Source organism: Dermacentor variabilis, unplaced genomic scaffold, assembly GCF_050947875.1.
Source record: "Dermacentor variabilis isolate Ectoservices unplaced genomic scaffold, ASM5094787v1 scaffold_12, whole genome shotgun sequence".
Lineage (NCBI taxonomy): Eukaryota > Metazoa > Arthropoda > Arachnida > Ixodida > Ixodidae > Dermacentor > Dermacentor variabilis.
Genome location: NW_027460280.1, coordinates 21639744 through 21662530, shown reverse-complemented (window position 1 = coordinate 21662530; position 22787 = coordinate 21639744). Strand labels below are relative to the sequence as shown.

General features: G+C 45.6%; 1 protein-coding gene across 1 annotated transcript in view; it reads right to left on the bottom strand.

Annotated features, from left to right (window-relative positions):
- kn (EBF transcription factor knot) overlaps positions 1-6025 on the bottom strand; it is a 136286-nt gene extending 130261 nt beyond the window's left edge. The window contains exon 1 of the mRNA XM_075677209.1: positions 5680-6025. Within this exon, the coding sequence (XP_075533324.1) occupies positions 5680-5945 (266 nt within the window). The 5' untranslated portion in view covers positions 5946-6025. The remainder of the gene's footprint in view (positions 1-5679) is intronic.
- Between the last annotated feature and the right edge of the window lie 16762 nt (positions 6026-22787).

Sequence of the window (22787 nt, the reverse complement as noted above, 5' to 3'; positions counted from 1 at the left end):
TAGCGATTACTTTAATACGAAACGATCATTTTTTCTAGGCTGGTTTTATGCAGGTCGACTTTGCAGCAACGGCGTTCTTATAGCCAGGCCACACTCACTTCATGAGGCGTCATGTTTCAGCGGCCACTAATTATTCAGCAAAGTCGCACTCACGGGCGCTCCAGTCCCTATATACTTCAGGGACTCTACTGAAGCTGATAAATTGAAGCCTCCCATTTTTCTTTGACACCGTCCTTTTTTCAAACACACACATGTGCGTGTGTATATATATATATATATATATATATATATATATATATATATATATATATATATATATATATATATATATATATGAACGAGAAGAAACGGAACCGAAGGGCCCGAATTTTATTAATCATAAGAAGCCAACAAAGACACCAAGGACAACGTATGGAAAATTACTCGTACTAACTAATTGAATTACAGAAATGATAAATTAGTGGAAATGATAGTGGATGAAAAAACAACTTGCCGCAGATAGGATAAGAACCCGCGTCATCGCATTACGTGCAAAGGATGTTCCACATGCGCCCCCAAGGTTTGTGAGTGGTGGCGCTGGCTAACGCTCCCAGGGTTAGTTCTAGCAGCACAACACAAGTACCCCAGCGACGGGCTGGGAAAACGTCGCCGTGGTAGCTGAATTGGTAGAGCATCGCAAGCGTAATGCGAAGATGTCGGTTTGTACGCCCCCTGCGGACACATAATATTATATATATATATATATATATATATATATATATATATATATATATATATATATATATATATATATATATATATATATATATATATATATATATATATATATATATATATATCCGCCGCCAAGGTCTGTGAGTGGTGGCGCTGGATAACACTCCCAGGGTTCTACTATATATAGGACCCATAAATACCCAGAAAGTGGATGGGGAAACGGTGCCGCGGTAGTTCAATTGGTAATTGGTAGAGCATCGCACGCGAAATGCGGAGGTTGTGGGTTCGGTTCCCACCTGTGGCAAGTTGTTTTTTCATCCACTTTCATTTCCGTTAATTTATCGTTCCTTTATTTCATTTATTAAGCACAAGTAATTTCCCCTATGTTCTCCTTGGTGTCAATGTTTGTTGGATTCTTATGATATGACTAATAAAAATAGGGACCCTCGGTTAAACCCCCTTCCTTCTCGTTTATTACATAACGAGGGTCTCGAATCCGGCAACATTGTTGCCTTCAGGTAGCATATGTGGGTTTATTGACCAGCTGCCTTCACCCAAAAAGATCACGTTCTCTTGACGCCTGCGGCAAAAAGGACGTTCCACGTCCGCCGCCAAGGTCTGTGAGTGGTGGCGCTGGATAACACTCCCAGGGTTCTACTAGGGCACATAAATACCCAAGAAAGTGGATGGGGAAACGGCGCCGCGGTAGCTCGATTGGTAGAGCATCGCACGCGAAATGCGAAGGTTTCGGGTTCGGTTCCCACCTGCGGCAAGTTCTTTTTTCATCTACTTTAATTTCCATTAATTGATCGTTTCTTCAATTTCATTTAGTAAGCACAAGTAAGTTCCCCTATGTGGTCCTTGGTGTCAGTGTTTGTTGGCTTCTTATGATATATATATATATATATATATATATATATATATATATTCTTGCCCATTTTTTTTTTTGCCAGAGTACTGCTGTAAGTGCGAAGCCAACGTATCCATTCCCAACGGTGCACCTATCGTGGAACGGCCCGGCCGTTATCTGCCGGTAGCTCGGCACGGCGCTGCTGTCAGCTATTGAACACACACACACACACATAGATAGAGAGATGTCCCAGCTCACTTTAGCCAAGGTTTACAAATATTTGAAGCAGTCTAGGAGGCTACGAACAAATGCATGTTGTTGGTCATTCTGTAGAGCTAGCAAGTCACTCACATTATCTTTTGTATTCTGCTTATAATTGCACAATTACTCAAGGTCATTTAACCAACTTCGCAAGTACCAGCTTCAGGGCAAAACTTCCAATAGGAAAATTGCAGAGAGCTTTAGAAAACATCTAATTCGGTAGCTTCGAACTTTCTAGCTGTTACGTAATCGTGCGCCGTATATAAATATGAAAATAAACAGAAAGCGAAACCAGTGACATGATCATCGTTGACGCACCGCGATCGCAGTGCTCTCGAACGTATTAGCCTGCAGCTGCGCTACCACTCGCTGAGCGACAGGGCAGCGATTCGGTGGCGCGATTAACGCCACCGTCGAGCTTCCGTCGCGGCGCTCCGTGATAGCCATAAGCAGCGCTGCTCGTTTTACACGCGGTACGTTTGAGAGCGCTGCAATCGCGGCGCGCAAGCTGGCAGATCACGGGCGTCCTTTCTTTTTTTCACGTTTCGCGGAGTTTCTTCAGAACGCAGAAAAAGTTAATTATTGCAGAAGAAGAGGTTGGGAGGATTGAAAGCCGGGCGAGCTTGTACGAATTCATGTTGTTACTGTGCGACGAAACCCGGGGGACAAAACACATAACACATGCGCAGACTCGCAACTGGTTTAACCTGAACGCGTGCTACAAATAAATTGTTGGCCTAGGTAAACGTGTCATTATATCTAAGGCGGAATGAGCGGAGAAACAAAAAAAAGAATATCCGTCACAAAATAGTATTTTCCATGCTTCGGCATTGAACATACCGCGTTAGACACATATACGAAAAACTTCTGATCTGAGGAAGCTATTGACGGTCGGTTTATGCATTCTTCGTTTCCAATATAGATATATCTTCGCCCTGTGAGCGTACTTATTTGCGACACCTTTTCATACCAAACCTGCAGCGCGGTTGATTATCACATCTGATCTCGCGAAGATTACGCCTCGCCGAGCGTCATTATCGGAACGCGGGGCGATGTGGTGCGAGCGTCGAGAATGACGTCAGCGGCGCGTCAAGCTCGCCCAGCTTCGACATCGGCGAACGCTTTGTTCACGACAACGAGTGGACGAGAAGAAGGAGCGCCCAGATGAGTGCCAACCAAATGAAGCGAACGGGGCGGCGTTTTTAAAGCTGCGCATATATTGCCTCTATTTATATACTTCCTGGGACGTCCTTCTCCTATGCTATAGGATTGCAACGTTGGCCTTAAAACCAGTAAACGAGAACTCAATTAACCAATCTTAGATAATTAGCGAACGCGCTGCGACGGATACTCGACCATTCCGCCCTGTTGAAAGAAGCGAGCAAAGCATCGGTGTACACGTGGGTTGAACACCATTTTTCTTAAATCCGTTTCCGCTCACACGGTATATACACTGTACAATAGCTATATATGTATATAAAAGCTTCTCTGCAGTTAAATACGAGCCGTTTTAGCGCTCCAGAGAAGTGCATTAAATACGAACGACAGAAAGAGGCAGTGTATACGAGACCGCTGTACGTAATCAAGGACTTTCTCTCTCTTTGTACAGATTTTTAGCACGTGGGCCTTAAGGATTGTTTTCCATCAATTCTGTTCCTTTCTTGTGCCCCTTCCCAGCAAGTTGCTGAGAGTAGCGAGACTGCGGAGGTATATATATACGCACGGCTACTTCACTGTACACTATATATATATATATATATATATATATATATATATATATATATATAACAAGAAGAAAGGCTAACGAAAAGCATCATCGCATAACATGGCCGTGTCGGCATCCCAAGGATTTCCATGCTTTGTGACAATATCCCGACCACCCTCATGAAAAGAAAATCAGTTTCTAAAGGGCGGTGTAGATTCATATCCACGAGGTCTCTGGCACGACTCGCGGATGAAACCGAGTGGGCATCACGATGATATTCACGTCCGCAGCAAGACCTGTGGGTCTTTGCAGCAATTCGAAAATGTATACAACATTTGCATAACACGTAGCCATGGCACGGCATGCATTGGTCGCATAAAAATACGATGATGTCCGTGTGTCTGATTTCGCCGTCCTAAATCAAGATAAATCGCCGTTCTGAGCGAAAACACCATCGTAATTCGAAGGGTCTGCTCTGTTTCTCGTGTTGCAATGCTCATTGTCACTTTTCAATAGGCATGAGCACAAGCGTGTGATAAATGGGCTTTCCCAGACTGTGCCACGAAGAAGTCGCGCACGAACAAAATGAAAATTTTAAGTAAGTAAAATTAAATAAACAAAACACACACAGAGAGAAGGAAAGTGAGCAAGCGAGTTCCCGCGCTGCCTCGACCGCCGGCTGCGGCCCTGCTTGCACACGGTGCCCACGTGCTCGCGAATCGGCCTTCGCTGACGCAGAGTGCATGTCGACATATGCGCACTCACCTGATCGCGTGATGGGCAGTTGAGCGCTAAGCGCGAATGGGATCGTGGCATATATCACACACGATGGCGCCTGACATTTTTACTTTTGGTCGTGAGAAACATTTGGCGGCTGCGCATACATTCATCACCCTATGAACAGCGGATTATCTGCGACACTCCTCAGGCTTACGCGCGGGGATTAGCGTTGGTATACGCGAAAGTAGCAGGTGGCCATCGGGCTATAACGCTTATATAGTCAACTACAGAGCAATACATGGCAGTTATTTATATTGCCAATTGCCAATATTGCCAATTTTCTGCACAACGCAAAAATGCAAGCATTTCTTATTAACGCAGTCAATGGTTTGGCGAAAGCTCGTCTGGTTGGGGATATCATAGTCAGAGAGGAAAAAAAAGGTGGGGGGGGGGGGGAGGGGGGGGGCGACGGCAACTGCAAACGAAAACAAACATATGTAAGACGTTTCGGTTCTCGTGCCGTTACTCGCTCTTGCAGCTGAAGGGTCTCCTTTGTTTATTATTTTTTGATCGGCGTCCATTTTTACCCTTGACTAATTGTAATATGCGAGGCCTTGGTTTCAAACACAAGAACGCTCTGGAACAGCGTTGACGCTCACAGTTACCCCATGAATGTGTATAAGGTGCCAGCTCTGCTAATGAACACTGCGCATGCCCAGGTTGCATCTGACTGGAGTGCATGGAGTGCCACAGGGTGGATAAATAAAACGCGCGTAATCGAATGAGCGGTGGAGGGTCGAATGCTGATTGATTCCAACGTCTCCATCCACCACTAACGCAGTTAACTAGCTGGAATGCAGTTGGATGAGCATTTAAGGAAAAAAAAAAGAAGTGCCGGAAATGGGGAGGCAATAAATAAGGCATCCTTAATATGCCTTTACAAAGCAACATCCAAGTAGCTTCTCTAACGTGGAATGAGTTGGTAGCCTTATAGCCTCTATGAACTAACGTAGTCTTGCTCGTGTTGTCATTAAATATTTACAACAAATTTGGCGTGATTTAACGGGCGTAATCTAACAAGGCCGCGTATCCTGGCGATGTCCTTTCGTTCTGCTGCATGGTTCCGCTACAGGCGAACTGCAATCATGGTATTGGCGAGGCTCCTGAACTGTTTCGGATTCTCTGCGTGCGATGCTAGCTCGTGAACGAACGTTGCTTATTTCCAGGCTGCGCACAGTCGAGAGTGATAACAATAGCAGTTCATATATATATATATATATATATATATATATATATATATATATATATATATATTTATATATATATATATATATATATATATATATATATATATATATATATACCGTTGCACACACTGCGCGAGACGTGTTACACTTGTTGTCATCCGTGTTGGCACAGTCGTCCTCACCTGGTCTGGTCGAGCATGGCCGGCTGCATCCAGCCGGCGGCGCGCAGGGGCGCCAGCGGCTCTTCCTTGAGGCCGGCCATGGGGCCCCTCAGGCCCGCGGCGTCCTGTAGGCCGAACATAAACGTGCCTTCAGCTGCCACGCGCCGCCATGGCCCGGGGGAGCGCGCCGCCTGACAGCGCGCCGGGACCGGCCGATTTGACTCCGCCAAACCTCCGGGGGTCCGCTTTTGTGAGCACACACGCGGCCCGTAACAGGCGCCTCCCATAGGACTGCCCCCTCTGGAGACCTCCGCGACCGGGGGGGGAGACGGGCGTCCCGCCAACAGGTGACGGGAGCGCCCCGCCCCCGCGTCGGGTGGCCGCCGGGGGGCGGGACTGCGGCGCGGCCCAATGGCAGCCCGCGGGCGCCACGTGCGCGCCACGTGCTGCCGCTGCGGCGCCCGGCCGCGCGCACTCGCCGCGACGCCGAGCCGCCGCCGCAGCACGCCGGCACCCTCAGGTAGGCACTTGGGCGCCGCCGCCTCGAGGCTCCGCGCGCAGATGGCGCCACCGGCCGAGCCTGGCGTCATCCCGCGAGCGCGATCCCGAGGCGGGCTGTGGCGCGAATTTCGCGGGACGCAATTGGTTTCGTTTTGCTCGAAGGTTCTCAGTTGGCTCGAAAGAGCTCCGCTGACGCGTCTGTGCCGAGATAATTGGTCGATACCGAACCTTTGCATAATCACCGGCTGGCGCAGTGCTCTTTTTCTCGACTGTTCAACTGCGAGAAAAATGTGCACTTCTTTAAGTGTGGCTCAGCACTTCTGAATCGTTCTAGTTTACCGTGCGCTTAAGAGCCAGCTTCTAACCGCCTTTTGCTTTCATTTATAAAACGGGAAACATCACGACAGCTCTTCTTTCAATGGCACCTATCTATTTCTCATTTCCTTTCATCTGGGAGACGTTGGTATTACCAGAGTCCTTCAATACTTTTCAACGACCGTGGTATTACTTTTCGTACGATGTGCCACGAGCGTCGTTCGTGACACGCTCGAGTTCGTCGTACAGCTCCATGCTCTTTGGATTTTCATTATGTCGCACAAAAACAACACGCTCCGCTGTTCGCATTAGAACGATTGCAGCCGACAAGGGACCGCGGGTTCGAGGAAATATCCAGTGTCTATATTCTCGCGAACTAACGATGCCCTTTTCTTAGGTTCGAAACTCGAGGTTATGCAGGAAGAAAATAAATTAGGAGGGAGTATTACGTCATGCAGCCAGCCCCATGAGGTCACCCTCTCTCTCTCTCAAAAAGTCGGCCCAGCACGTGACTCTGCGCTGGGCTGCATGGAGGTATACTTGTGGAGGAAGCAAAAGATTTTCCTCCTTGCCCGTTAGCATTCGGCCCGATATCCTTCACTCCCCGTAGGCTTTAACTGACGCGTGCTCGTCGGAGTGATTTCTTCCCAACCGCTCTGCGCACAATTTCTCCCGATGTGCTTGCGCAGCTTCCGTCCTTTATTGCTGCGCATAAATCGGCTTCGTCACAGCGTGCGAACGCGGTAGCCGCATGCACGTTGCTGTCCTTTATATCTGGCCTTTCTGCAAGAGCGGGCGCTTACCGGGACGGGATCACGTGTTGCGCCGACTGGGCTGGATTCAGTGTTGTTACGCTTCCTCCGTCTCTTCCTCCGTGTGCAAGGCAGGGCTGTATTCGTGCGACTCGGTCTTTAGAGATGACAATCCATTAAGCAGCAACAATTCTAACTCACTCTATAGCGCTCGCTCTGACTGTATACAAGTTTAAACCTTGCAGTTGCAGAGTTTAAAGCATGCGAACTGCTGATGTGTTATTTTGGGCAATATTTGCCGAAATGCAATATACAGCGGGAGTATTCCCGCTTCGATAATGATAACACGACAATGCCTCGTGAAGTCATATGTATGCTATCAAGCGGTTTCACGGGCACCAAATATTCCTTGCAATTTCAATGCATACATGCCTGTCCAAGATAGGTGATGACATGTGCGTATATACCCGTGCTCTTTGCGCTTCGCAACACTCAGCCACCGTGGTGTCTCAGGCTCCATGCATCCATGAACGGGCGCATCGTCTCTCGCGTGCCTGTCGCAGCTATACTGTGTGCGAGGGTGACTTACTAACAGCAATAATCGCAGCAACACTGTGGAAAGGATCATTGTGAAGCGGCGCAGCATGCCACCGGCGAAATCATGTGATCCCATCGAATTATAGCAACAGTCGCGACGCGTGCCAGATGCGCACTGCATGTCGACTGCATACGCCGCATCACATCCAGGCGACTCTTTGATGCGACGCGCCGGCCATAAAGACTTTAACTTAATTAAGTTTTAACCAATGAAGTTTTTAACTTAAGTTTTAACTTACAAAATCTAGCCGGTGAGCTCGCAAGGCGGATCCACTTGGAACTAATTCTCGGAATGACACCAGTTTCGAGATGTTAATTCCCCAACTTTGCGTAGAAATGCACTGGTGCTGCATTTACTTCTGTGCTTCAACGCATAAAACAACGTTTTGTCACGAAAACAAGTTGAACGATAGCGCATTTTTACGGCAAGTTTGACGGCGCATATCTCGCAAATATATAGTGCCGTCCACGTGGTTTTTTTCAAGTGGTTATGCCTCACAGTCTCACCCGATAGGATTTGTAAACTGCATTTGTGCCATAAAGTAATCAGCTAAATACTTGTGTGGCGAATTTTTGTTAATTAGTTGATTATGAATTTTCATTTTTTTTTGCAAGTAATGTTCGCCTCTTCACGCACGCACGCACGCACACACACACACACACACACACTGTTTCCCTCTTTGACACACCTAATGCTAACGAACTGAAAAAAAACAAACATTAGCCGAACCTCCATGTATGGGAAGTATCCGAGATATTCATAGCGTTATATTCGGCTGCGACTGGGTTCTGCTGCTGTTACGGCTGTTTTGTAAACATGTTGGAATTAAAGGCACCTATATATATATATATATATATATATATATATATATATATATATATATATATATATATATATATATATATACTTACGTAGTCTTGCATTTCACATTCCGTACACGTACAGCCTTCTCTTTCCGTCTCGTGTGCGCTTTGCATTAATCCCTCGTGTTTTCTCTTGTCCGTGTTTCTTCCCAGTATACCGAGCAAGGGTCTATGGGCGCTGAAGTATGGCACAAACTTTAGTGTTTTCACGTTGTTGATGCCACGTATGTATACGTGATCAACGACTGCTCTTTGTCTTTTAGAAGGCACGTAGTCGTCCGTATACACGGTGTTAGATTGACGCGTAGACTGTTTTGCACCGATGTGCACAATCTTTGCGGTTTGCGCGCACAATGAGGCCTCGTCACGCCACACGGGTTGCCGGCCGCTGCCAAGCGCGCACACAAAGCTGGGCCTTAATGTGCACATTCTCCCCCTTGCATTTGGAAAGCGTTTAGCATGGGGTTGCGGTCGGCCGGGTATTGCACTATCTCTGGGATCGGCCCACATTTTTTAACTACTGACGAACGGACAATCTTTCGGACCTGCACCCCCTATAATACTACACATTAAAGAAGCCGACTCGGATTCACGCTTGCGCGTCAGCGTCATAGTGCTCTCAAACGTATACAGGGGGTGTATATTTTTTTTTTTTGGGGGGGGGGCTGTACCCAATTTTTAAAGTTAGAAAAATATAAATCACTGTAACGTTATGTTTACCAAGTGTATGGATTGAAAGCCTCTATATACAGAGCAATTTCGGGACTTCCGTGCGTAATTAGCGAAGTTACGGTAATGAACTTTTTAATTATAAACAATAGGTGGCTACAGCGAATTAGTATTTTGGGGCCCGTCCTCGACACTACCTATCCCAATAATCGAACTTTGAATGCTGGAATTCATGTGGGAGCAACGTGAACAGTTAGGTTTCCGTGGCAGGCTCCTTGAAACAAAACAAAAAAAATGGCTGGAAAACGAGCGCCTGTGTCGTCGATGTCTCCGCCTACCCCCTTCTTTCGTCACGTCTGTCCGGCCCTGCGAGCAGCTTTCGTGATCGCCTTGCTCTCTGCGGCGTTGCCCTAGCTCTTCAATGCCGGCGGGCCGCCAAATTTACTTAGTAATTCTGTTGGGCACCCCGTGTGCACTTCAACTGACGAAATACCGTTGGGTGCCGCGTTGACCCTGTAGCGCCAACCGCACTCTTTGTGTTTTTAGATACTGCATGCACGGCGTCATATATCAATCAGTCCGTACCATATGGTATTCCTTTCCAACCCCCCCCCCCCCCCCCCTTCAGTCAATGAGTTATGTTCCTATCTGTTTTAGTTTGCGCGTCTTACAGCGAAGTGGTATACGTCTACCGCCCAAGGAAATTTTCGTGTCGTTGGCGGGGTATAATCAAAAAAGAAAAAAAAAAACTCCCCATGCGTGGGTCGATCCCGAAGTAGTGCAATGCCGGCCCGGCCCGCATCGGAGGCGAAGCAGGCGCTAAGCACTCCCCGTACGTGGGCCGCAGGGGCGTAGCCAGAAGGGGGGCTTATGGGGCTTCAGCTCCCCCCAAAATTTTTTCGTGCTGTCCATGCGCCGCTGGCGAAAACAACCCCCGGCGCCGGAAGTCATGCTCGATTTTGTCTAGAATGTCCTTTTCACGCTCGAAAAAAACACTTTAGCGCGAACATTGCGAAATCGGGCTGGATATCGCGGCAACGCCCATGCACCGGGAGTCGCATATCGTAACGCAAGGAGCTCCATCCGAGCACAAAGTTCCAAAGGCGTGGCGGGCGGGCTCGTCGCGGCATCTCGCTGCGGCCGCGGAATCGGGAGCGCTTGGATTTCAATTCTGACACTTTATGTGCATAAAGTTCTAATAAAATTTTGATTCGAAAGGTGCATTGATATTTCCAAAGTCTTGCTTTAGATTTTCAATTGCGGAACTTTGTGGGCTTAATGTTGTTATAAACATTTGACGCCAAAGGTGCATTGACTTTCTTTAAAGTCTTAGATTGGAACATACAACAAGACAAGCCAAATCAACACACTATCGGACAAGTTGACAAAACACGCAGCGGGATACGATGAGCCGAAGCGTTGTGGTGGTTCAATTGTGCCGTCATGTCGCATAAAAAATATCAGCATTTTTTTTTTTCACCTACGCCAAAGCATCTATGTCAAGACACTAAAGCCAGCCAGGGTAACTACGTTCTTCTTTATTTTTTCTACTTTGACCTTTAACCGTGAGGACATATTGAGCCTCTTAAGTTTTTTTTTTCTCGCTACCCTATACCCGCGGGCTGCCAGAGCCAGCCAGAGCGCCATGCATTTTTCTTGTGTTGCCCCGAAACCACCGCGCGGCGTGTACTTCGGTGCGCATTTGGTTTTCTCTGGCCCGACTGAATTTTCGCCTGGCAGAGTTTTGGATGCTTTCTGGCTAGCAGACGAGAAAAAAAACAAACAATAGTCGCTCACCACCATCACTGTGAAGACTTGACGGATTACACCGTGTTCGCTTGAGCGCAACCTCTCCAGGAAGTCTTGTCTCGCCGGTGTAAAATACCGAGCACTATGCGTATGGTTCTCGGTGGACCAACTGGGGGCGAAATGCGAAAACACCCGTGTACTTAGATTTAGGTGCACGTTAAAGAACCCCAGGTGGTCGAAATTTCCGGAGTCCTCCACTACGGCGTGCCTCATAATCAGAAAGTGGTTTTCGCACGTAAAGCCCCATAATTTAATTTTTTTTCGGTGGACCAAGCGTCTCACGTTTTCTTCGATATTCATTCGGTAGCCACATTAGGTGCTCAAAGTAGGCATTGGATTGTGGCCAACATACTCTCATTTGCGTTATTTTTTTCATTTCGGTGCCCCCGCCCCACAAAAGGAAAAAAAAAAATACATTGTTGCGGCGCAGCGAATTGTCGTATGGTGGCAGTTCGTTACTTCTTTTGCGGAAAGTAATCGGCCACGGCACGCTTCGGTTGCCGGATACTATTATTATATTATTGCGATAGCAATTATATGAAGACTCCGGGCGCATTCCTGCTGTCGCCGTCGCCCTCATGTTTCGTATCATCCATAGGGCAATAACGTCGTGACCGCGCGCCGAATGCTGTATGTGCGAGTGAAAGCGTGGGGGAAGGGGGTGGGGGGGAATGGGTGAGCCGACGATGGTGGCTCAGTCTTGCGTGCGCAAATGAGAAAAGCGGGGAGCAAGCGCGCCGCCTTCCGTCGCACGCGATACATAGGATGGAGTGGATGGAATAGGGGCGGGATCTAGGATTCTGTGAATCTGTGATTGCGATACATGTTTATTTGCCTTGTTTGACGCATTATATACAGTGACTTTTTCTTAGATACATAGAATTATTGGAGACTTATACGTATATTTAAATACCTTGTTTCGAGCTTTTGTGTATACATGGAGTGAACTTTCTTTCCAGTGTCACTTTTTTGCCCTTTATCAAGCATTTGTATATACCATTGTAACTTCGCATTTCTAATGAACGAGGGCGAGTTCAATGAAAGTGAGCCTTCCCTCCCCGCGCAATAATGGTTCGGTTCATTATCTGCGAGGCATGCGCGTAGCACACAGGCATCTTTCATTTGCAAAAGTGACACGCAGATGTGAGGGTAAATGTTATTTAGTGCTCTCATACACTGGATTGAACATGGTTGCGTGACGTAATGGACACTTCAGAAGTTGAGCAGCAGGGTGCCGTGAATGTTTTCAGCTGTAGGTGTTTCCCAAAAGGAAATTATTCGCCGTATGGCTGCCGTGTACGTTGAACATTGCATTTCACTGGCCACTGTGAAGCATTGGAGCAAACGGTTGAAAGAGCGCGTGAATGTTGCAAAGACGATCCAAGATCGGGCCAAAGCCATCGTGCAATCACCCCCAGCACAAGTGCAAAAGTTGATGAGCTGATGAGACAAGAACGGAGGATAAACATCGATGAACGGGCAGAGCGTGTGAACATCAGTCGCGGTTTGGTTCACACCATAATCCACGAACATCTTGGTCATCGGCTCTTGTGTGCGCAATGGATGCCCAAGATTTTGAACCACCGCCAGAAGAAGGTTCTGCGCTGCTTTGACTCATTTGATCCGGTATCACAATGAGGGTGACGACTTCTTGTCTGCAATTGTGATCGGGGACGAACCATGGTGCCACTACTACGAGCCTGAAACACGACGACAAAGCTTACAGTGGAAACATTCCAATTCACAGCCCCCAAAGAAAGCAAAGGCCGTCATTTCTGCCGGAAACGTGTTGTTGACAATTTTTTTCGATCGTCAGGGGCCATTACTGATAGAATTTTCTAAAGCCGGAGAGACTATCAATCGTTTCCGATATTGTGAAACGCCGGATCGGCTGCGTGTCGCAATCAAGAACAAACGACGTGGAAAATTGACGGATGGGTCCATCTTGTTCCACGACCTGGCTATGGTGTTGGGCTGCTGAGCACGATGTCGCGGAATCGAATCCCGGCCACGGTGGCCGCATTTCGATGGGGGCGGAATACGAGAACGCCCGTGTACTTAGATTCAGGTGCACGTTAAAGAACACCAGGTGGTCGAAATTTCCGGAGTCCTCCACTACGGCGTCCCTCATAATCAGAAAGTGGTTTTGACACGTAAGACCCCATAATTTAATTTTTAATTGTTCCACAATGCCCGTCCCCACGTCGCTGATGTGGTTAATACAAAACTGGCAAAGTACAAGTAGGAAACGCTGCAACATCCGCCATACAGCTAAGGCCTGTCGCCTTGCGACTTCCACATATTAGGGCAAATGAAGAAAACAGCTTAAGGGAAATAGATTCGTGTCGGACGATGACGTTAGTCAGTTGCAGATTTGTTGAAGCAGCAACCTAAGGTGAAGCAGGCGCTAAGCACTCCCCGTACGTGGGCCGATCCCGTAGATAGTGCAAGATAGAGCGAGCAAGCTGGAAGACAGATCGTTTTTCTTTTCTTTAAATTATCCATTGGACTTTAAACGCGACAAAAAGACCCACGCAAGATACAAAACGCCGCAAACAACTGAAATTGATGTTTTCGTGCGTGCTCTAACACTCTGTGTTGATATAAGTGAAGTAATTAAGAAGTTAATTATTAAAAATTATCAAATAAGTCATTATGAGCAATAGAATAGATAGAAGCAGCAGATTTAAATGTAATTTACCAGCACTCGTGTAGCTGGGCTTGTTGGTGCATATTCAGAAATTATAAAGGAGCGCAACCGGAACTCGGACGAACAAAGAGCGCTCGTCCCGTCCTCTTTGTTCGTCCAGCGTTCCAGGTTGCGCTTCTCTATGCTTCTTGAGTAAAAAATGATGTTGCGAAGGGGCAGCACCTGTCAGAGCCTCATCCAGCGAGCGACGTTCCTCGCCTGCCGACATTGCAGTCGGTTTCAAATGTTTGTCGCAGTTGTTTGCCGTCTTTGCTGCGCGGCACAGGAGAGGATGCATCTTGTAAGTACGCTCTTCGGCCATCTTGTATCTGTGATGCGAATTCGCGGTGAGGGACAAACAGGCAAAAACGGGAAGAACGTAAACACGGACAAGCGCTCACTTCCAACTAAATCTTTAATAATGCGATAGCACTGTAAGCGGACTTGAACCACTTTGTAGGTATTATAGAAATGTGGGCCGATCCTGGAGATAGTCCAATAGTAAACTGGGCCACTATCATATAATATGCTGTTCCCAGAAATTGGTTTTGGCACCTAAAACACCAGAATTTAATTTGTTCAATTACCAACGAGCCATATGATCACGAAATTCACAAAAAAAAAGAAAAAAAAAACTGAAACACAGGCGCGCAACCGCTGGCGCATTCCGAATAGAATTAACTTCCCTGTCCGATAGAACTATGGATGGCTTACATACTGAATACATTTATTTAATTTATATGCTGTCTTTGCCATATATAGTAAAGAATTTCATTATGTGGTGCTGTAGAAAAAGAAAACGCGTGAAATACTCTTGGAACACACACACACGTATACACACAAAGCCAACAAGCAACGACACCAAGGACAACATAGGCGAAGTTACTGGGGCTTACTAATTAAGTTGAAGAAATCATAAATTAATGGAAATGTAAGTGGATGAGAAAAGGACTGGTCGCAGGTAGAACCCACGTCTTCGTATTACGAGTGCGATGCTCTTACCAGTTGGTAAGAGCATCGCACTCGTGTTATGCTTTAGGGCTCGCGTCACCCACTGTGATGAGGAGTTCGTTACAAGTGCCTTGAGATGTACAGCGGCGGTGTCCGCTGATATATCGTGGTTTCCGGCGCAACCTAAAAAAAAAAAACAGAAAAGAAAGCTACAGCGGCTTGCTCGCACTGCCATGGCGACGTAGAATAACCGTCACCGAATCGCGACGATTGCTCCAGAAGCGTTGCGACTCCAGCCGCTGAAAAATCCAGCAGTGAGCGACGGACCCGAAACGGTCGCCTTTCGACCGAAGCGGCCATTTTGAACCGGTGGCTGCGAGGCCACCTGCCGGTATGAATGCGGGAAGAGAATCTGCACAAACAAATGTTTCCCCCTTCTTTCTCGTGGAACAACACGTGAGTGGAATCGCTTACTGCGAATATTTCCTTAAAGTCCGGAAGAACAATCAATTATTTATTCGAGTACTTTGTATTTCCTTTTGCTGTATGATTCCCTTCCTGTTTGGACATAAGTGCTCGGTATGTAATAAATAAATAACTTGCGCGGTTTCAGGTGCCAAGATGAGGATGTGATGATGAGGCGCGCCGCAGTGGGAGGCAATCTTCGCGGCCGCCCCTTGCACGCGCATCCACGTCACGGGGCCCCCGTCGGGGATTGCAAGTGCGCGCCGGTATCGAGCCCGCGACCTCGAGCAGAGCAGCGGAACGCAAGGGCTACCGCGGCGGGTAAATAAATGAACCACTAATGTATGCGCCATCTGTTTCATTAGATGCCGGAAATTACCTGCATGAGAAATCAGAATCGTCGGGAAACCAATTACAAATATTCACTAATTCGTAAATACTAAATTTGATGCACCTGTTGGGGCATTGAAACCTGGCAGTGGAGCATTAGTGCCTGCGCTTGACGGAAATTGCAGCGCCCCTCACGAGACGTCTTTTTCTCCTGACAAGTGTGCCCAAGTTCCAGCCTTATTCCCAAACTGTATTAGAGGGACGCTTTTGGTAAACTGAAAGCTCAATGGCCAATTCATTTCGTCGCACACTTTCGAATCTTGAAACTGGCCTTCTGCTAACATTGCTTCGCTACTGCTCGGCTTCAGTTTGGCAATATAGACTTGTGTCACGAAAGAAACAATTAAAAAAGTTAAATAGTCCACCATTTTAATTACCTGCCTGGACATTGCGATATGCCGTGCAAGAATTGTCTGCCTCTCCAGGTAAGCCGCACCGGAACACGTGGAATTTCGCTATATGTTGCATGGTATTAAAGATATACGTGGGTGAGAGCTATATCAATCAATCAATCAATCAATCAATCAATCAATCAATCAATCAATCAATCAATCAATCAATCAATCAATCAATCAATCAATCAATCAATCAATCAATCAAATGCTTATTATATACTGCCCAGGAAAGGCAATAAGCCTTTGTACTGGTCACTTAAGGAGCAATACACGACGCACAATGTGCAGAAAAGGCAAATGTGGTTGACAAAATGTGAGGTAGAGAAGCAAACATGCATGAAAAAAGAAAGTGAGCGTAAAAGTGAGTGAATCATGCAACAGGATTATTTACACTTGTGCAGAAGAACACAGGGAATGAACTCCTAAATATGTGAATACACGTAATTGTTGCATGTTTTTTTCAAAGTCTAGCCACGGCACAGTGTGTGTACCGCAAGAAGACGTCACGCAGAAAAAGGCGCATTGATGCCTCGCATATTTTTGCCGCACACGAAATTGCGCATGATCAAGAACGTGTAGTGCCACGGACAACCTTATAAAGCCTCATATTCCCTCTGCACCACTTTGAGAGTGAGGAAATGTCTGTTTGCAGGTGAACGCAGACGCAAGCACTTTCGACAGCCTTAAATAGCCTGAGGCCGTCAGCATATACAAAGAAAGAAGAGTATTGAACTGGCTGACGAAATTTGATTTACAAACAGTAAGAAGAGGGCCAAGAACAGATCATTGATAAAATCTCTTAGTGACCTCGTAGCTATTGACCATTAGCGCCCCATACACTTGAAAACAAGGCCTTCGTCGACTGATAGCGTACACTGTAGAGTGATAAGGAAGGGTACTTGAGGTAGATACATGTTTGACGCGTTAGCATTATGAGAGGCAAAGTGAAAAAGAAACTATATATATATATATATATATGTGTGTGTGTGTGTGTGTGTGTGTGTGTGTGTGTGCGTGCGTGCGTGCGTGCGTGCGTGCGTGCGTGTGTGTGGGTGTATGTGTGTAAAGTATACTGGTCCTTTTTTTGCGACAACTTACGATTGTGCTGAAGAAAAATTCACACAATTTTACCTAAATGTGGGAAGCAATTATTCAGGCGATTTCTTTCTGTAAATAAATTTCTGATGCTGCGAGAGTACTACGAAAGTTGCGCACACAAGTGAAACTACGTCGAACAGAAAAATTCCTACAAAGTTATTGCTTTGACCTATTACTGCGAATTTTCTTTTCTATATTCTGCGTACAGTACTCTTTCATCACTATAGTGGTATATTACTTTTCGTTTTGATTTATATTATATTTAGTCATGACAGAAATTCGACAATTGCCGCATATTTAATATTTTTTAGAGAAAAACTAATTGCTCCGTGAGGAACATATTCACAACTTGGGCTTGGTACATGTGTATAGTGAATGATAAAAATACTCTGAGAAGAAATGAAACCTAAAATTGATGTTCAAATTACGACAAAGTTGGAAAAAATTACGTTGTCACTGAAATTGTGGCTCCATTTTAACAATGTAGCGGTCCAAGTAAAAATATGTCCTAATCGGCATTGTATAGTATGGTTTGCTGCTAATTTATTTAGAAAGTTCTTAAAAGTGAATTCTGTTTTAAGTGAGAAAAAAATGTTTGAACTGCACAATCACAAAGTTGCGCGGGACATCTCTGTTTTGCTTTCACTGCACAACACGTCGGTCGGCCTTTTAACTTGGCTCGTTTCACGTGTTCCTTTCCCTTCTTTATTTCCCTTCTTAGATTTATTGGGGGTTCGTGAGTTCTGGGTTTCATGCCACTTTCGTTTTGTAAATTGGATGAATCGAAGCCTTCTATATTGCACGTAGGACAAGGAAACAGGCGTCGAAACGAAGCTGGGAAGGCAAAAGACGTGCGAAATTATGCTACAGCTATGTACAGAAGAGTAAGAACGCGTATCTAGCACATTTACTTTTTTGTGTGGGAAATTTCATTTTGAGGCCCGTTTCCTTGTCGTACGCGCATTAAAAGGCTTAAAATCGTATAATTCAGGAGATGCAAGTTGCCAGAAACCAAGAATTCACGAATCCCAAATCAATCTGAAGTCGCCAAAGAAGACCTTGTCTACAAAAAGACAAAAATCCGAGGACACATACGCACTTATGAGTTGTGAATATGAAATCATTCATGTCCAATTGCACGCCACTGAGCGGTCCTTCTAGTTTTGAGCTGCGAGTAATGCACCACAGCGCTACGTGCAGCCCAAACCTGCAAGCAGCAGGAGCCTGCGGTGCCGACGCAGCAGCGGCCACCAAGGCCGGCAGGCGAGCGCACCTCAGCCCATAGAAGGTTGAGGTACGAATCCCGCGCCGGCTTCCGAGAGCGACACGGCAAGAGCGAGAGACGCGCTGGCAACGCGGCGGCGATGCCCCTTCATTCGACACCTGGCACGCGCTAGCGAGCGGCAGGTGGTTCGTTTCAGGCGCTCTGCTCCGTCGAGGCGCGCTCGCGGCGTGGCCTGCTCGTGACGTGGCGTCGCAACCCAATGTGAATTTAGGCACCGTTTCGATGCTACAGACGCCGGCTTTTTCGTTCAGTGGGCCATTTGGTGCCTTCGCATCAAAATGGAACACCTGAAACGGACCGGGCTAAAACGCCGACCGACGTGTTGTGCAGTGAAGGCGAAACAAAGAGATGCTCCACGCAATGTTGCGATTGTGCAGTTGAATAATTTTTCTATCGCTTAAAACGCAATTTACCCTTTTAACGCTTTCTAAGTAAATCGACAGCAAAATATACAATACAATGCTGATCAGGCCATATTTTTGCGTGGACCGCTACATTGTAAAGATGGAGCCCCAAATTGATTCAGTACTTCATTTTATCGCGATAGCAATTATAAGGACACTCCAGGCGCAATTCTGCCGTCGCCGTCGCCATCGGCGTCGGCGTGAGGTTCAGCATAAACAGCCCAGAAAGAGGATGGGAAGACGGCACCGCGGATGCGACGGCGCAGCCAGTTGTTTCTTCAGCCATTTTCATTTCCATTCTATCTTGTCGTTGGTGTCCCTGTTCACTATTTATGTTATATATATATATATATATGCAATGCGTTCACGGCATTGGGAAGTTCGTTCAGGAGCATATACATGGTGTTTTGTTTTAGCTGCACGAAATTTTTAAATATTGCCTATGGCAGATAGCCGAATTCTAACCCTCGATCTAAATTACCCGAGGAGGCGGTCGTTACTTCTACGAAAAATTAAAATCTTCAATTGAATATGTAACGTAATTACGCCAATTGAGTTCTCAATTAATACCACCCGCCGTGGTTGCTCAGTGGCTATGGTGTTGGGCTGCTGAGCACGAGGTCGCGGGATCAAATCCCGGCCACGGCGGCCGCATTTCGATGGGGGCGAAATGCGAAAACACCCGTGTGCTTAGATTTAGGTGCACGTTAAAGAACCCCAGGTGGTCAAAATTTCCGGAGTCCTCCACTACGGCGTGCCTCATAATCAGAAAGTGGTTTTGGCACGTAAAACCCCAAATATTATTATTATTATTCTCAATTAATAACTTTACGTCACACAGTTCAATCTACGAATTATAGCGCTAAATTGGTAAGGTGTATCCACTTGAAACGAATTCTCTAGACAGCACCAGTTCCGAGATATTGATTTTCGAAGTGTCCGTCGTCATGCACTGGTGTTCCAGTTACTCTTGTGCTTCAATGCATGAAACAGCGTTTTTTTTTTAAGCAACTGGAAAGCCAAGGCAATTCGTCGGACGCTTTGAAAATTAATATTTCGGGACTGGTGCTGTCCAAAGAATTCATTCCAAGTGGATACGCCGTGCCAACTTAACGGCAATAATTCGTAGATTAAACCGTGTGACGAAAAGTTATTAATTGAGAAATTAATTGGCGTAATTACGTTAATTATTATATTGACATTTTGATTTCTCGCAGAAGTAATGGCTGCCTCACCGAGTAATTTATATCAAGGGTTAGAATTGTGCTACCTGCCATAAGCAATCTTTAAAGAGTTGGTGCAGCTAAAAAAAGAGCGCCCTGCGTATTTGTAGTAGAGCTGACGGTCAGTTGCACTTCCTTCCTCGAGAAGAGGCAGGACGTGCGCCGAGTGGGCTCCTTTGAGGTCGCGGGTTTAAACTGCGCTCAGCGCATTGCAAAGAGGTGCGGCGTAATGCTACCGCATTTCTCTCGCATTTACTGTTACATCGCCAATGAAAATTTTTACGCCAAAAGCAGAAAATAATTGTTCTGCAAAGGCATCAGCAGCGTTCGAAATAACATCGCTATTTTTAACAAGATACATCCTCAGCGCTCTTTTTCCAAGAGTAAAAGGGTGCGTAGCTATTGCAATATCTTTAATTACGTGTCATACTGGCTTAAGTATGTTCAGTATGGCTGTAGTGATCATTGTTATAATACAGTTTGCAAAGGCAACGACAGCGCCTACATTCAAGTTTCTACTTTTCTAGGCGTGTTTGCTCGGCTCTTCTGCGTGCATTTCAGTTTTATAGCTGTTTCTAGTTCTTTACGAAACCAATGAGGAAATTTTTAATGTGGAAGGTATGAATATGCGAATACCATCTTAAGTGAATTTAAAGGAAACAAATCAGCCTATTCATCAACATCAGCTGTTCCGTCTAAGAACGACCAGTGAGCGTTTTCAAGATAACGGCACAGGCCACGGGAAAAGTTGAAGCTCCGCAGCTTCGCATAATCGTCGGAACTCATAATAATAATAATAATAATAATAATAATAATAATAATAATAATAATAATAATAATAATAATAATAATAATAATAATAATAATAATAATAATAATAATAATAATAATAATAATAATAATAATAATAATAATCTTTACTATATGTAAGCATACTGTACAGATAACGATGCGGGTAAGATAGTCGTGCATTAATTTTCGCAAATATCAGACTACAACTAAAGAAACTGTATATACGTGAAGACTCCTATTCTGTCATTGCTTTCAGAGCAGTCTTTAATACGGACAAATTTCGCTGATGGACTACTGAACTGGGAGCGTTAATAGACAGGTGGGGAATATAATACATTATTTGTCCTTTTCCATAAAGAGTTTTTGTCCGAGAAACTGCATACATGCGATGTTTACGCAAAGCAATACTCTTATGGACAGATTCGCGGAAAACATTGCTCCAGAAATAGCGCATCACAATTGTCGAAAAAAATAAGGACTCAAAATCAGGCACTTCTAAATCTTGAAAGAAATCATCCGTGGTTTGGTCGTAAGCAACACTTTTTAGTATGCTTTCTAATAGGCTGTCAATCTTATATTTCCGAAATCCGCTGCAATTAAAAAAAAAAAACAGATAATCCCAGACCTTATATGCGAGTAACCTAAAGCGTGCACTATGATTTTATTTTGAAATCTTGATAGGCCCATATAGCTCCTTATATGGTAAAGTACACATGCAACGTTACGTAGCCACGCGCAAATTCAAGCCATTTGAATATTCCAAGATAAGTCTGTCTCAAAACAGGCTCGAAGCTACTTGCCTCTGTCCGCGCATTGCACTGGGGCAAATTTACACGGTCTAAGCAATCAGAACAGAGAAGGAAAATGAGTTGACTTGTTACAAGAGCCCTTAACGGAGTTCTGAAACACACTAAGCGCGTTTTCGGAGTACTGGCTTTTATGCGTTTTATTTTTCGAAAGTAGCTCATCACATTTTTGATGTCACATTGAAGTAAAGCGACAGCTGCTTCATACTTCATGTGCTTAGAAAGAAGCAACGAATCATCATCATACTGGAAAATTGTACATGAAGTGATCACCTATCCCATGTCACAAACGTACAAATGAAAAGAATCGGTGACAAAACTGAACCATGTGGAACCCCTGCGGTAATATACCTCAATGAACTCTTTTGGCTACGAATACATACAATCTGAGACCGATTTGTCAGGTAGTTTTGTATAAATGCTTGGAAATATCCCCGAAGCCTGTAATTTTGCAGTCTAGCACATATAATGCCATGGCTTACCGAATCGAACGCCCTAGACATATCTAACCCGCCGTGGTTGCTTAGGGGCTATGGTGTTGGGCTGCTAAGCATCAGGTCGCGGGATCGAATCCCGGCCACGGCGGCCGCATTTCCATAGGGGCGAAATGCGAAAACATCCATGTACTTACATTTAGGTGCGCGTTATAAATAACCCCAGTTGGTCCAAATTTCCGGAGTTCCCCACTACGGCGTGCCTCATAATCAGAAAGTGGTTTTGGCACGTAAAACCCCATAATTTCTTGTCAGGTATATCTGGAAAAAGCCCACAGGCTACCTGGTGGTGGCTACCTGGTGAAATGTTTGATATACAAGATCCCACCGTTGTTCGAAACGTTCTTCTACCAGACACGAAGCCGTACCGACCTTGGCCGTACTGCGAAGGTGATGTCATATTTTAGAACGAACCCCTCAATAGTTTCAAGCACGTGTCTTCCCAACAATTGCACTAAGAAAGAAACAACAGAGACGGGGCGACAGTTCTCTGCCTTCAACGCATCTCCGCCTTTAGATATCGATATCACGTGCGCTCTCTTTAGTTCATCTGGAATCTTGCGAGTATCGAGAATTCTACTAAAAATAAAAAGGAGCGGATCGGCCAAATCTCTGACGTGGCTTCTGCTG